The 17055-nt window shown below is 41.8% G+C and overlaps 1 protein-coding gene across 1 annotated transcript in view; it reads left to right on the forward strand.

Moving 5' to 3' along the window:
• Window positions 1-17055, forward strand: part of b4galt2 (UDP-Gal:betaGlcNAc beta 1,4- galactosyltransferase, polypeptide 2) — a 144993-nt gene that overhangs the window by 57311 nt on the left and 70627 nt on the right. Inside the window, exons 2-3 of the mRNA XM_030075405.1 lie at window positions 5277-5395; window positions 6069-6185. Of these exons, the coding sequence (XP_029931265.1) occupies window positions 5277-5395; window positions 6069-6185 (236 nt within the window). The remainder of the gene's footprint in view (window positions 1-5276; window positions 5396-6068; window positions 6186-17055) is intronic.

The following is a 17055-nucleotide window of genomic DNA, read 5'->3' on the forward strand; positions in this document are numbered from 1 at the left end:
TAATATGTTTTCAGCAGCAAGAATTGGCAGTCTCTGCATAAACCTCAATGGAGGGGAGCAGCAGAGAGCATTCTAACAGCTGATATGCAGTTCCACCATAGAAACCATTGCATTTAGGAGAAAATGACTTTTAAACAGCTGTCCACTGTAGTGACCGCTATGCGCCAAAGGGTTAACTTTGAAATATGGCCTGATGTCCTTCCAGATTTTCACCGTCCATTATGTTTTCACTTGTTCATCAATTGGGAAGCGCTGAAATGACAAATTTGTCAGAATGCCTCTGTTTATATGACATGCAGCTGGGAACACAGCAGAACGACATCATAACAGCATCTGAGTTTCCCACCCTGAGCGTGACGTCAGAGGAAAACGGCCACCATGTGAACATGATCTATAATAGCATTTTTAGTATCAAAGTATCGACACGACTTGCTACATCACTCTGTAGCTCAGTGTTGTTACTCTAATGTAGGCTTACCCTGTATGTATCAAAATAAGAGCACAGAATCATTAGGGATGGGAATCTGCAGGAACCTACGATGCGATACAATTCACAATACCTGTGTGCGAATTCGATATGTATTGCGGTGATTACTGTGATTCAATATTACAATACTGTGTAATTTTGGATTAATTTTTTAAAAATGCTACAGTATGGAAAAGGGCTGAATGCTGTAAAAAAATCACCAGCTTTTGTTTTCATAACCTTAGTCTGTGTGAGATTGATGATAAGCATGTTCCAACCAGAAGAAGCTCCATAATTTCTAAGCAGCTCTCATCATACTGTTAGTTCTTAGACTTGGCACCACCAAATGACCAGTATTGTGACCATGACAAAAATCAGTAAATACTTTTTTATCATTAAATAATCGGGGTGTTATTTCAAATAACTTGCATGCATGAATAACAGAATACAGAATTTTAATTTGGCAGCCACAGTTTAGGTGCTTTGTTTTCTACTTGAAGGCTACAGGCCAAAGTTGCACCTTCATATCCGTTCTTTCACTCTGATGTCTATGTTTAAATAACATATAAGGAACATATAATGAGACATATATGGTTTCTGTTTACAAGTTCATTTTCATACAAGGTTTTAAGTAAAGCAGTGTGATTCACTGAATTGTTTGTTTGAATCTACCACCAAACTTCAGCTAAATCTCTCATGCGGGACATTTTGTAATTGGAATCATTTTGATTAGATTAAATTCTGGTGAAGTTCAACTATTTCTCATTTGGCTGCGGGACCCTCTGGAACCCCCGCAGGGGCCCTTGGGGATCCTCAGATCCTATGTGAAGACGTTCAAATTCAGAGGAGAGAGATGATTTTGGAGCTTCTGTTCTATTTCCCTCAGCTTTTATGCATAAGTTATGTGGAGAGAGGGCCCGACCGATCAACATGAGAGAAAACAGACATAGAAAGAAACCGGAGAGAAGCCGAGAAATGTTGACATGGATGCTACGCTGGATCCAGCAACATCATGCAGTGTTTCCGTTTTTCTCCTGTTTGTGTTTTCCTGTTGTAAAGTGTGACCCAGGCTGAATCAGAGACTCAAACAGGCCAACGTGCTGTGTGTGTGGTGCGTTTCGAGAGTTTACCGCCTCAGGTCTGCTCCCGCTGTATTGTGTCAGTACATGTGCTGCTAACCTAATAGCTCAGAGATTTGGTTCGTCATTATTGTGGGGGATTTTTTTTGACTGTGTGTGTGTGTGTGTGTGTGTGTGTGTGTGTGTGTGTGCGTGTGCGTTGCAGATAAAGCAGCAATGTTTCCCCCAAAGTGCAACGGGTGTCCCAGATACAGCGATCAAGTGTTGTGATTATAATGTATTACTATAATATTGCTAGACAGATAAGCATGAGCTATAGTGTTTGCATGCTTGTGTGTGTATGTGTGTGTGTGTGTGTGTGTGTGTGTGTGATAATTGCACTACTATCAACTCATCACACATTACTCTCATTTCTTATTCTCTCCCTCCACTAGCATTACTGCACACACACACACACACACACACACACACACACACACACACACACACACACACACACACACACTCATTGTATTATTCATGCGTTCTCTGTCAGAGCAAAAAGTGGATGATGTCAGTGTTTATTTTAAAAGGCTCCAGTAGTCGATCGTTGGTCCATTTGGAGGCCCAACCTCCTCCTGTCGCCATCTTCTCAATCAAAACATCTTGTCCTCCTGCAGCGATGCAACATAAAATGCAGCACTTCCTGTGCACCGTGGACATTTTTCAGGGAAGGACCTATAAGAAAAAAAAAAAAAAAAATTGAATTGAATTGAATTTAGACCCTCTTTACACCTGGACTGGATTACAGTCACACCTCGTATTGCTATGCACCTCGAGTGTCTGCTCTGAGATCTGGTTGCAGTTGGATCACACACATCCTCTGCAAGCCGGTATGAGACTGCACAGGGCTTTTTTTACAAATACAAGATGCATTTCCACCTGTGTATCTGTTCAACCAGGTCTCAGTCCTTGCATGGGTGTTTCAACAAGTGGAATCCTAGTTTCTGAAAACATCATCAAGGTTTTAGAACAAACCTTATATTGAACCCTAAAGATAGATTCAGAACATTAATTCTAGCTTAACCCCTGAATTAGGGCTGGGCAGTATATTGATGATATGACAATGTTGTGATGTGAGACTAGATATCATCTGGTACTGTGATTTAGATGTTGTAATATTGGCATATGGAATAGCTATTGTCTTTACCTGATTTTTAAAGCCTTACGTAAAAGAGATGCAATTTACCTGCTTGGTCATCATATCCATATTACTGATGATTGCTTATCAAACACACAAATAATCATCCTAACTAATATCTTGTAACTAATATATTGTAATATCTGATTTTTGTCCTTATTGCCCAGCCCTACTCTGAATGCATGTTTAAGAGCAATCTAATTTTTAGCCCCAAAGACAGACGATGGACCTAAAATCAACATTTTAACTGTTTAAGACTAAAAAAAGGCAGTTATGTTCCTATAAAGCTCAGGTAGTACAATGTGGCAGTAACACTGAGTTAATTAGGGCTTTTATTCACTCACACAGGTTAAAATTTTAAGCAGTCATAGCACTGCATTGTGTTTTTGGACAAAAGTCTTCAGTAGAAAATATTTTACATAAAAAAAAAAAAACACCTTAAGAGTGAATTTTCTCTAAATCCAGGGACTCCAGCGACTTTAAATCCAGTAGTTTGTGGTTCCAGAAAACCCAGTTTGCAAGCCTTCTTAGAGAACTCACAGTGAGATCTGAGTTATTTAGCCAGGTCTCCTGCAGGGACAGAATGTACTAAAAACACACAATGCTCTCATTGCCGTGCACTGGATTAAAGCCTGCCCTAAATATAATATATTATAGGACTTGCCAGTAGGTGAATTGTTCAATTTTAAAAGAGGAATGGTGGGCAGATCACGTCTTGGAAATTTATAATTAATATTTGGCTTTGCATGACTGATCACTACCTCTTCATCTGGCTCTCAATGGAGAGAGCACTTGTTAATAAAAATAATATTAATGAATAATAATAAATACACAATAACAAGGACTGATGCCGGCTAAAAATAGTGTTATTTCTGCGATAGGGCTTGCGTTCTTTGTGTTATTGTTTATTTTTCTCGCTGTCTGAGTCCTAACTAAAAGCGTTCCGAGACAAACCAAAAACACCATGTTCCAATTACTGTCTCATTAGTGGGAGCCGCGAAAAGGAAAAGAGAGAGAGAATGGAGCAAAAGAGCGATGATTTGCACATAGGATGAGTGAGGGAAACAGAAGAAGAGAGTATGACTTTCAGAAGTGGTCAGGCCGCAGGACTATTTGCATTCAGCTCTTGAGGTATGATAAAGAGGTGTGTTATGAACATGTAACCTTGTTGGCATTGATCACGCTCCCCGCCTGTGCAACCTTGATTGGTGTTGACCTCAGCTGATACGCCGATGCTAAGTGAATTATTAGCTTGTGTATGTGTGTGTGTGTGTGTGTGTGTGTGTGTGTGTGCTCCACATCTACATGTCATCCTTGCCCCTCTCCCTCGCCTCCACTGCACTGCAGTGCTCACATATATTCATGAACATATCATGCCATACTGTGCATACATATTCTCTACCTTGGATCACTGCAGATTGAATTATAGCCCATTCACTCATACTCAGCCAACACTGAGGTACATACACACAGAGCTGGCCAAAATAGTGATACTGTATTGTAATACTGTACTGTAATGTAATTATTATTGTATTCTCTCTCTCTCTATGTATCTATCTGTATCTCTCTGTGTGTGTGTGTGTGTATGTGTGTGTGTGTGTGTGTGTATATGTGTGTGTGTGTTTGATTAAAGATGTAATTGTGTCCATATCACCCAGCCCTGTGTAAGAAGAGCAAGGATCTCATGCCTAAAACTGTCAAAACAAACTGTTGATGTGACACTTTTTTATAGACTTTTTTTTTTTTTTTTGAAAGCGATACAGGATTAACTCATCAATTGATAGTGCAGTGCTGCACCCCTACTTTGCTATACTGTAGAGCTCCTCATGCAAACCGTGCAGAAATGGCATTTGACAATTTAGTGTTGAGCTACAGCATAAACACTTAAATCCTGGTTTCCTAAAATGAGGGTCATGGTTCCAGGGCTTTGGTTGCTGCCCAAATAGCAAGCTTGCTAGTATATTTTAATGATCCTGGCTCCCTGAGTGGGAGACTATATTTACCGTCCGGGCCAGAGATTTAAAGAGAACCCTTCTTTTAAATGAGTGTTAAACCACAAACACAAGCGCACAGCCATGCACACGTGCACACGGGCACCCGCTCAGATAATGTGCGTTTGATCCGTCGCTATTCAAAGGAATGATGGATAGATTTATTGTGATATAACATATGGTGTGACTACATCACTGAGCAGGATAATTACCTTTCATGTTGTGTTTACACTGACTGACTTCAAAGTCTTTGTTTATTTTTTAGGACTATATGTTTTCCAAGCCCTGTGCATCTTATTAAATACTGCATTATGCAAAGCATATCCCTTGAAACCATTATTTTTGCACACATCGCTTTGATACTCGTATTGCTTTGATGCTAAAAACTCTTTCTCTGTCCCTCACTCCCTGCGTCCCTCTCTCTCTTTCTTTCTCCCCCTCTCTTACTTGTCTCCCCTTTCTCCTCATGATTTTTTTTCCAACTTCCTTTCCTCTCCACTGTTTTCCTCTCCCTCTTCCCCCCATCTTGCCAACCCATCCATCTTTCCGTCGTTCCTCAGTGGGGCGTCTGCTGATCGAGTTTAGTTCCCAGATGACCATGGAGCGAGTGCAGAAGGAAAATCCCAACGTGACAATGGGGGGCCGCTACACGCCCCCTGACTGTCGGCCCAGATGGAAGGTCTGTATATGCTTGTCTGTATTTTACCATTTTTAAATGAAAAACCTAAGGTCAGACAGTCTCCTATGGAGGTAGTCGTACGGGAGTGAGGATAGGGAAGCCAGCTGAGGGGAGGGAGTCTGTTGTCCTTGTTAAAATGATCAGCTGCTCTGTATCAGCCTTAAAACAGCTACATACCTTGATGAACTCAGATATATTATAATTAAGACAGTTATGAGCAACTTTTGAACAACTCACTGAAGGCAAGACACGAGATGGCCTCAAATCGGAGACTAAAAACCTTCACTGGCATCTGGAGCTGCCCCATTCATAATGAATGAGAGACCAACTCTGTGTACGCTGTGACATTAAGCAGGGGGATTTTCCAGGGATATGATTTCCTGATGCGGAACAGTTCACTCTAGGATGAAATAAAGCTCATTTGGGCAAAATTAGTCAAACAAACATCCCTCAGAATCCACAAAGACGGTCTCCCTTTCACAGTTGGCGTCAGCAAAGCAGTTCCAGATAGTAATAGCCTTGTCTGATTATTGTCATGTTTTTGATTACTTGTCATATTCATTTGTATTGGTTTAATTATCCAGGTGGGTGGCTCTCCAACTGTTACAAATGGGGTAAGATCAGTGGACTATTAAATACGAACAAATCACCAGCCAGAGTTATTCTTGTTTAGGTGGCCATTATCATCCCGTTCCGCCACCGGGACAACCACTTAAAGTACTGGCTCCACTACCTCCACCCTATCCTCAGACGACAGAGGATCGACTACGGCATCTACATCATCAACCAGGTACGTCAGTCACAGCCGCCTCATCCTTATGGGATTGTGGATATTAGACCAGATTTACCTTGTGTCACCAATCCTAATCTTGAAAACGATTCATTTAAATCTTTGCGTAAAAAAGCCGTGGATTCTCAAGCACCGGCTTGGGATGTAAAGTGGGCCACGGGCCGCTCTGTTGATGAGCTCCCACATGGCATAAGTACCAACACCTCCCAGGATGGATTTTTTTCTTTTTTTTTTTTTTTTTTCATTTAGGTCATGGGCAAAAATGTTAAAACTTTAATTTAAAGACCCCCTATTTTAAGGTATATCATGGGAAAAATACCTAAGTCAGTGTTCTTTAGTGTGATAATAGGTACAGCTAGAGGTGTCTGCTGCGCCCTTTACCTGTCGGGCCTTTATACATGTAACCACCGTAAAGGATGTCCTCGCGGATTGTATGAAATACATACGATTTATTAGCACATTAATATCGACTGTCTAAAAGCTTTTTCTTGCGCCTATTTAAGGATCAAAACAGAGGAAGCTAAGGGTGCACTCTCGCTCCCAGGTCACCCCCCATGTGGCATACCAACAGATGAAACATGGTCTGAATGTGTTGGTGACTAATAAACTCATTGAAAACACCCTGCTGTATAAGACTAAGGCTGATTATTCCCTATATTACCCCCATTAAGTACTAATGACTGGATGTTTTGGATGGAGGCAGAAGTTTTTAACCAACATATTATGCGCAAAATAAGCAGTCGCCATGGTTGAGTTTTTCTGCTTTGAAACTGCAGTGTATCAAGAACAAGTTCAAAAATCCAGATTGAGACAGGCAAGGTTCGTGATCTCACAAGCCTGAAGAGCAAATCCATCATCCGACAGCACATTGCTTTCCATATCATTAGCACCTGCCCTGCTGATCCCTTGGAAGTTTTTATTTTCAAAAAATCAACCAGACCAATTGGAAATGGCTGAAATTTTTGTGTAACTAAAAGATTCGCTGAAAAAAAGTATTTTTGTATTTGGATAGAGTACAAAATATGATCGAAATTAGCTTATGAGTCAGTGTGCGAGCAGGCTGGGGGGTGGACTGGGAACTTTCGTCATATTCTTATATCCGTGCATTGTTAATGAGGGACAGGTGTAGAGTTATATGTATGCCATTTTGAGGCATTAAAGGATATTTTTCATAGAAAAAAGTTTCAATATGTAATATTTATGAACAGAGAGGACCTTTTAGGGATTTAATAAGTGGCTGGAGGGGGACTGTAATAGGAAGCTGAATATAGCCGTAGACCAGTACGTAGTCTTGCAGTATTCTCATCTCAAACTCAGATTATGACGTAAACCAGACATTAACTACATCTGTCAGCTTGTCTGTTAAAATGTAAACATGGTAAAAAAAAAAATAAATGAATAAATTATATATATATATATATATATATATATTTGAATACCGTGGCTATCATCATATCAGGTATTTAATTTAGCATTGTGCTTGAACTCGTAGAATGAGTCAACATGCAGGTGCCTTAATCCTTAATCCCTGAGGATGCACCTCCCACTCCCTGTACCCAACAACTTCCAACTGTGTATCTTCACTGGGTGGCTTTACTGTCTTACTTTACTATTCTCCTCATATTTAAATTATGGGAAAAAACACATGCCGCATCCCAGACCACTTGGAAAGTTGGAGTTTCTGCCCGCTGGGAAAAATGCAAAGGAAAGCCCAGGTAACTTTCCCAAGCGGCAGCTGTGTGACGTCCCGTCAACATGGGAACCTGTGCTGTGAGCAGTAACGCTGCATCACTGTTACGGCATTCATAATCTTTTCAAAATTTAAATATTAAGTGTGATTTCCAATGCAGTTACAGATATTACTTTGATAGATTCTCTGCCAATAGTTTTGACCAGAAACCATTTGCAAAAACATCAGTGAGCATCCGTTTCTCCCGCTCTTCTTACCTCGCCAGACGCTGAATTAGGCATCGCCATAGTAACGGAGTGATGTGACTGGGAAATTCCAGCTTCTGACCTGGAAATGTGTGGCGTGCACAAAGCTCATAATTACGACGTGCCGAATGGGAAATTACGACTTTCCGGGTTGTGTGGAGCGCAGCATAAAGCCCTGAGGACATCCCTGCGCTCCCTTCACTGGATGGCTTTACCTTCCTGCTCTTATCTAAACTGAGTGAAAAAAAAAAAAATCATCCACAAAAGAATTCAAAACTATCTTTGATTACGATGCATTTAGTACCACGTTTCAGTGTAGTTTATTTTTTAAGCAGTGCTGTGTTGTTGAATATGAGAGCGTGCGAGTTTTCCGCACCACTTCGGATGAGAGTTCCTCTTCTTCTACATTATGGGTAATGAGGTCTCCTTTCTGTTCCCTATGGGCTTCGCGCAACGCCTTAATCACTCCCTCTGTGGAGTGGACCTTTGGTTCCGCCTGCCCTGCTGTGCTCAGCTCTTAATATGGCTGTGTTCCAGTCTCTTACTCTGTCTCTCTCTCTCTTTCTCTGTCTCTCTCCGTGTCTCTCTCTCAGACACACAAACACAAACACACCACATGCTCTCGGAGCGTCTCTGACTGTTTTTCATCAAATGCACAACTATCAGCTAGGATAAGGGTGTCTAGACTTACAGTGGCATCGACATTTCCTTTCCTTTCCTTTCCTTTCCTTTCCTTTCCTTTCCTTTCCTTTCCTTTCCTTTCCTTTCCTTTCCTTTCCTTCCCTTTCCTTCCCTTCCTTTCCTTTCCTTTTGCCAAGTCTCTATAAAGGAAATCTCTCTAACACCTCCATGAAGCATGTCATATCCATGTCCATCTTGGCTCTGAGGCTGTATATACTGTGTCTTTACATTAAATTTTATCTAGGGGCAGTGTGATTGCTCAGTGACTCATGCCTTGTGTTGCATGTTGCGCCTTTCTCCTTTTCCCATCAGTCTCACCTATCCTCAGCTAGTTTCACATTTTCTCATTCCACTCACAGGAGGGTCATAGGTCAGGCTCAGCTCCGGAGCAGGGATTTCATGTCTTGCTCAAGGACACTTCAGCAGGGCACATTGCCGACACAGGAGCTTGAACCCAAGTCCTCTAGCTGAAGGTCGTCTCCCTAATCATTAAACATACCCTAACCCTCTAGAATCCTCTTTCCAGCCTCAGTGTTGCTCATAACATGCTTACAGCAGCTCACACTACAGGATCATATGTTTTATAGTTGACAGTCACACCATGAGAGCCCCAGTTGCATATTTTAGCTTTTGACACGTGCTTGGAATCGAAAGATCATCCAAAGATTGGCATATAATTGTCAGAGAAACGATCAAAATTTACTCTTATAGATGCCGTAGTTCACGGAGAGCTCTCTTTGAAGTGGAAATTCCTCTAATGTTATTGGTGGGAGTTTTTTTTTTTTTTTTCCTCCACCATTTGAACTCAGTGGGTGTGTATATATGCATTGTAGTGTAGTGCAGGTCAATTTCTGCATTTAATGTAGTGGCAGAGCTCTTCTTGTGTTTTGGATTAGCTTTTGAACTCTCAGAGAGGTTGTCAGTGTTGAAATAACACTAGCAAGGAGTCGGCTTCAGCTCCACTACAAGTGATAATGATTGCTGTGCGCTCTCTTCGTCTTCTAAAGCGGCGATAGACTACCAGGCTCGATGTTCCCAAAACGACTGACTCATCAGCGAAATGCTACCAGGTAAATCTTTTGGTTGTTCTCTCTGACTATTTTGATTAAATTAAATTTCCTACTAATGTGTTAGGAGGTGCCTTATGAGCTTACACATTGTATTTTTTTTTTTTTATCTAACAATTGCTCATCTTGTGTCATCAGTGTCTGGAATAGACTTTTTAACAGCATCGTTTTGCAGTTAAGTCCAAATTAGACGGAAAGGTGTTTGGGAATCTGCACACGCAGGTTTCATATTAGAAATGAGCTCTGGCCAACGCCTTCACTTTACATCAATCATCTAAATATTTAACTAGCTCGAAAGCCCTCTTTTACCACAGGGTTTAGAGCCAGGATTTAAAAAAAAAAAAAAAAAAAAAAAAACGATCTAAAACTGCAACTGTGTGCTTTTGACACCGGCTCTTGCCATTCCCGAGTTATACTGAAGGTTTTGTGACCATGTGGTTTACTATTGATCCTAGATCAATCCTCGTATTTTTAGAAGCGTGATTGATATGGCCCCAGATTACTGTAGCAAAGTGAAAGTGCTGAAACTGCAGCGGCTCCCAATCTTTTTACCTTGAGGCCTCGCTAATTCTTCCTTGGAAAAAAAAAGCACTCTATCCTGCCCACTTAATTTAGCCCAGCCTCTCTTGTGTGTGTGTGTGTGTGTGTGTGTGTGTGTGTGTGTGTGAGCCCTTTAGACACTTTTCCCATCAATTTCTACAGCAGATGGTATGTAAAAACATGCAATTATCTTTGCTTTTTTTGCAATTTTTTGGTTCCCTCATTCTCCCTGTTAAACCCTCCCTGCCACACCTCGGCATCTTTAGATTCCCTCCAGACAAACAGATACACAGACACACAGATCGACGGACAAGCAGACAGGTAGGGCTGTAGTCTGTTAGTCGACTGGTTGATTTATTGGTGATACGTTCTTGGTCAACCAAAATCTGATTGGTCAATTATTTGCCGTGTTAATTTTATCATGAGTAAAGCACTAAGTGCTAATGGGGTTGTTTTCAGAACAAACGGTTTCACAGGTAACAGTCTGTCTTCAGAACACCCCCCTTGTTTTCAGTTTTGGATTAGCCCAACCCACTGGCAGAGACAGACAGGTAGGCCGGTATGTTCTGAATTGAAGAAAAAATTAGGTCTGGTTTTCCGACTATTTGCTTAATTAAGAACGTTTAATGAACATTTAGTCCTCTACCATGTCAAAGACGTCGTCAGTGTGGCAGCATTTTACCAAAATAGATGGAAAAAAAGTCAAATGCAAACTTTGCAAACAACAGTTTGCATATCACAGCTCAACAACCAACATGGCATAACACCTAAAACGGTAAGCTAACATGTCTGTGTTAGGTTGCTCCGTCAGTTTTGAGTATAAACATGTCAGAATTGGCATATTTCAAAGTTTTAGTCTAATAATTGTTTTATAACTGCAGGTGCACACACCCGCGACAACGGCAGCTTGATATAGTACTATTCTGGGAAATCATAGGCTATGATATTTAGTTGTTTATGTTTATTTATAATTCATTTAGGCAGATAAGGCTACCAGGTAGGCTACTGCCCAGTTAATTAATCTAAAAATAGTAACTTTTTTTTTTTTTTTTTTTTTTTTTTTTTTTTTTTGTATTCCTGCGGCCCCCCGATTAGTTGACTTTTGCTCGAAATTTCAGGACTTTAGTCGACCAAGATTTTCTTTGGTTGACTGCAGCCCTACAGACAGGGAGGTACCCGGACAGACCGTGAAGCAGGTAGATGCACAAGCAGGACAGTCATGCCAGGTGGAGGTGGAGAGATACAGAATCAAAGCTACAGAGGCTGGGATTTTAACAAGGCAGAATCCCAGTACATCTCGCGCGATGGGCGTTTAAACCTCTACACCTGGCATGTCCTTCCAAGAGCATGGCGGACGCCGCTTTTCTATCGTGTTCGCTCGAGTGTTAAATGACTGGAATTCTGAAACCTTTTAACACCGAGCCACAGAGGGGAGCCTGGTGGTGGGAGGGGCGGGAGGCGGAGGGGAAGAGGTGGCGATAATTTCCCCCCTCCAGTACTATCCTTGCCTAACAGATAATGGCTGTCATGTCCTCAGAGTCAAAACAGTCGTTTTCTGGGATGAAGAGCCCCTCCGAGACAAAACATGCCCTTAGTCTTTACACCTCCACCTTAGACACACATGCACGCATCGACACACACAATTGAACAAGCGTAGTGCTATATTTGCACATACACACACATATGCTCATATGCCTGCAGACACACAGACACGTGGCCATGCACTCAGATGTACACATACACACAGACACACCCATGCTGGCATTCGCCCTTCAGATTTTTGAAGCAGCCACTGTTTTAGCCGTCTCATATTGTCAGTCCTTATTATTTCTCACAGGTTTGAGCATGAAAATATTTCACCAACCCTTTTGTCCAATCTTCTCCTTGTTGGGTTACACTCATTTCCATTTAAATCACAGGCCAGGCCTTTGAATTGACTGAAACCTACAGTAACGCGCTGTCCTGATAATGTATCTGAAAGCATTTCCTCCTCGCAGCTCTTGTAATATTGGCTCTGTCGGACCAAGCAATGCTGTGCCGTGGCTGTGGTTTGCCAGCGATCAGACTTGAGATTTCATTCTCAGCCAAAAAATATATCAAATAATCAAATCTACATCAAATTTATTTCAAACCAAATTAGCATATTTACAACAACAAACGAAATTTGGTGCTCGTTGAGGTTTCCAGTGACCTTTTCCTAACCACAGCCAAATATTTTCAGCTCGTGTTTGCTGAAAATATTATTGATCACCGCAGGGAATCTCATTTCAGCCCCTCTCCGTGAGGAAATCAACAGTCACTGCTACTAAAGGGGACCTGGAGCTGAGGCATTCACCGTCTTGCTCAAGGACACTTCAGCAGGACGGATGCTTATGAACGCAGGGGTTGAAGGGCAGCCACGCCACCCTGCTGCTCTTATTCTGCAATTGCTTTTTTTTTTTTTTTAATTTTCAAGCAATTTGATAGGTGTCGTGTCCCTCAAACTGTGCCTGAGCGCCGAAAGGCTGAAAGCCCCCGTTGTCGGTGAGGCCACAGTACAACGGCGGGGCAGAGGGAGCGTCCGGAAAGTAGCAGCAACCTTGCTGTTCCGTCCCGCTGTTCTGTGTCCTCTCTGCCTGCCAAGGATCCGGGCCAGTGTTTGTTTGTTGGCCATCAACTCATCATGTAAATTGGAGAAAAGCCCAGGGAGAGAAAGAGAGGGGGAGAACAAAAGGGAGAACAAGGGAGAGGGAGGGTGGTGGTGGTGGGGTAAGGGGTGAGGGGCGCAGGGGTGAACAAAGAAATGCCATCTGCTGTTATGATTATTGTGTGAGCTTAAGGTATGTGAGCCCAGATGTCGTTATCAGTTTATAACAGCTAATCCTCTACAGGTACAGGCAAAGTCTTTAGGGCAACAGCCACCTTATAGTCTGCTTGTTCTCATTTCAGCCTTGATGTCTGCGGGCCTCTGATGTTTGGCCTTTTTCTTAAGCATTCGTAACCCCCCTCCAGCCCGCCTTTAAAGAAGTGCACGGTATAAAGTGTTTACAACGTGTTCATGGTAGAAACCCCCCCCCCCAAAAAAATCCCTGCTCAGGCTGTTATGACAAAAAATTGAAGTCCCCTGTTCTGAAGTGCTTTGAATAAAAGGTTAAAGTCAGCTTACTTTTTCCTCAAAATGGTATTTTTGTGGCATTTTCATTGCAAATATAGCAGAAAATGACAGGCAAGGCATAAAAGGGGTGAAATATGACATACTGTATGATGACATCTAGTTTCAGTGCACGCAACATTATGAGTTCATTTAATGCTCTTCACTCATCCACCAAGACACCCTCGCCCCTTCCCCTCCCTGCCCATGTGCATCTATTTTTGCAGGTTGAAGCGCAAAGGAGAGACAATCCAGCCACTTTATATTCTGCTTTTTTTTTTTTTTTTTTTTTTTTTTTTTTTTACAATTTGTACCTACACTCCAGCCCCAGCGTCATCCGGCAGTGAGTGAACACTAAAGAATCACAAGGAATTAAACTCTCCGTGCGATTCTGTTTTTATTTGTTTGGACTTTTTATTAAAGGTCACATAAAGGCGGGCCAGACATTTCAGTGACCCAGGAATGGCCATAGCAACAGTCGTGTGTGTGTGTGTGTGTGTGTGTGTGTGTATGTGCCCAAATCACTGCTGGAAACCCTGGCATAAACCTCTGCCCTTGACTAATTGGCAAAACCTTTTACTTAAGCTCAGTGGCCTTAACGTTGTCATGATAACTAACATTTCAATACTATTTCAGTACCATAGTGTAAAATTCAACAGTGATTTTTTTTTAGTAGCTCACTAATCTAATTTTGCTATATGTGTACATGAGATGAAACTCTGTCTCAGCATCACCTCCAGAGTGTAGGTGCAGATCGGGAATGAAGAGCAGAAACAGCAAGAAGAGGAGGAGGAGGAAGAAAAAGGATGATCGTCAAATAGTTCAGATGGCAACATTTTCAAACAGCTGAACATGTTCTTAACTCAGTCTCAGTCTAGTTTAGTTAGACTGTGAATAAAACTTTTTTTCCTCCCTTCCACCACCCTAAGCTCAACACTTAATTTCATTGTTTTCCACTGTGAGCACCAGGTCCAGCTGGGGGAACGTGGTCATTGCATGATGAGCGTGAAGAAGCAGCAGACCTCTGTGTGCCTAACACCAGAGTGTCTAAACAAGTAAAATTTCAGAAATTCAATAAGAAAATATTCAAAATTGAATGATTATCAGTGCATTGCAGTACATGAAACTGCTTCAGTAGTTATGAAACTGAGTTTGTTGAAGTGATGAGCTGTGTGTGTGTGTGTGTGTGTGTGTGTGTGTGTGTGTGTGTGTGTGTGTGGTTGAGCCCTGCCCTTAGTGCAATCAGATACAAACTGCTGTCTGTGTGACACACCACACAAGCTGCAGCAGTTTTTTTTTTTTTTTGTTTTGTTTTTTTTTTTAATCTGATCATTCAGCTTAGGTCCTGTGAAAAAAAATGGCATCCACATTTTGGTAAATTCTGTGATATTCCACGTTTAACAGTTGATTGCATTGTCATATCAAATTCTGCGAGTCCATCCATGTTTTCTGAATCCTAGGATCCCATGAAAAAGAGCTCACAGTAACAAACAGCCATGAGTCCATTTTGTAGAATGAAGAAGCAGAAAATCATTTGGACATAAGTTGGCAAACCCCTGCAAACTTGTGGCTGACTTGTCCTGCCTGCTACTTGTTTGACTGATTGACTGATGTAGCCTACACACAACTGGATGCAAAGCAGTTTACATCAATAGGGCAAGAAGCAGCTAGCTGTGAGAGAAAAACAACCCCCCCCCCCCAAAAAAAAAACAGTAAGAAAGTAGTCAGCTGGCATTTGTGGAAAACCCTGTTACATTCCACCGCATACGGTCCTTCATGGTGGCGTAAAGCATTTGTCCCACTTTTCATACGTGAAGCACATACTTGCATTTGAAGACATTGTTCTCATTTCACAGATTTTTTAGAGGCCACACTTTTCATACCTACACTACAAGTAAACAATGCCACAAGTGGAGCCCCATCTGCTCACCTTGGCCCTCAGCCTTTCGCTCTGCAACAGTCCATTGCTCCTCATATTTTTTTCTCTGTGGGTTTGAAGCCTATTTCCTGGACCCACATGAGAAGCCAGAGCTATGGGGGAGGTGGCTGCTATCTGATCAACGCTATCACGCTGGAACAATTAGCGTGCGATGCTGTGGCAGAGAATTAACAAACCCTGCCCCATTATAGGGCCTGTGCCATGTACTTTGCAATATTGTGGGATTGAATTAGACTCAGTGCACGTGGATCTCGTGCACTCAGAGCGTAGCAGGAGACTCAGGCTTACTACATGTTTTCCATTTCAAGATTTAATACTTTTTTCCACCAAATCTTACATCTGCGTAAAGATTTGGGTCAATGTTCAATGTGATGTGTCCTGAAAGCAGCTGAGCAGCACGCATGTTAACGTGGCCACTATATAACCAAAGATTATTCTTTTTTAATACCGAATATCCGAAAAGTGGGACTTAAGCGAAGTGAAGTTTGGAGTCATTCCGGCTTTTTCTGTTATTTTCCATACAGTTTGTTCTTTTTTGGAACTTAACCTGGAAATTATATTAGACTTCTGCAGCTAATGTGAATAAGTCTAAGCGGTTATTGAAATAACATGGGGACATTGCAATGACAAATAGTGCATATGATTAGGACTGCAAGAAATGTGCAAATATTGTAGCTAGTTCCATATATAAAGTGAGAGGGAGATAGGAAAAATCCAGCCGACAACATAGTATATTCAATCCGTGGCACTCTTTATCTTTGGCTGGTATTAGCTATTTTTTATTCAGGTGATAGACTGAACAAAGGCTATTTAATTGTAACATTCATTATTTTCTTATCTACTTGGAAAGGCTGCACGCCTGCGAAAGATATGTAGACATAAACCTCTTAGAGAAAAGAAAAGGCTGCGCCCCTGCCTCCTCTCTCTCTCTCTCTTTCTATCTATCTCCATTTCTCTCTCTCTCTCTCTCTGTCGCTCTCTCTCTCTCTCCTCTTCACCCTCACTCTCCCTCTAGGACGGTGACGCACATTCCATCTTCTACTACCACGAATTGAAAAAGGAAAAAAAAAAAGGAAAGAAAGAAAGAAAAGGAAAAGACAACGAGGGAGTTTTTGTGCAATTGACCATGGAATAGGATATTGATTTGATGAGCAACAACTCTGTTCTCTTCCTCCTCCACCTCGTCCATCTGCAACTTTATGTTCTGCTGTTTGCTGGAGCGTTGTTACTGTTTTGTAGAGGAGCTGTACAGTAAAATAATGGTCTTATTGGCGCCATACCCTTAGACCCCATCCAGAGTCCCAGGTGCAGAGTGGTTGATGTGCTCGCGCCAGCCTGCGCTGTGATGAATTATAGATTTAGTTGCAAAGGCCTCTCTCTCTCTCTCTCCTCTCTCTCTCTCTCTCTCTCTCTCTCTCTCCTCTCACTCTCTGCTCTCTCTTTCTCTGTCCTCTCACTCTCTCCTCTCCTCTCCTCTTACCTGCTATGACATGTAGATTTTCCTGACTGTGCAACATTAGGGGGCGGCTTTACCAGCAAATGTTCAAAAGAAGAGGGACCTCATTTTTTTCTTCTTCT

The sequence above is a fragment of the Myripristis murdjan genome, chromosome 17 (assembly GCF_902150065.1).
Source record: "Myripristis murdjan chromosome 17, fMyrMur1.1, whole genome shotgun sequence".
Classification (NCBI taxonomy): domain Eukaryota; kingdom Metazoa; phylum Chordata; class Actinopteri; order Holocentriformes; family Holocentridae; genus Myripristis; species Myripristis murdjan.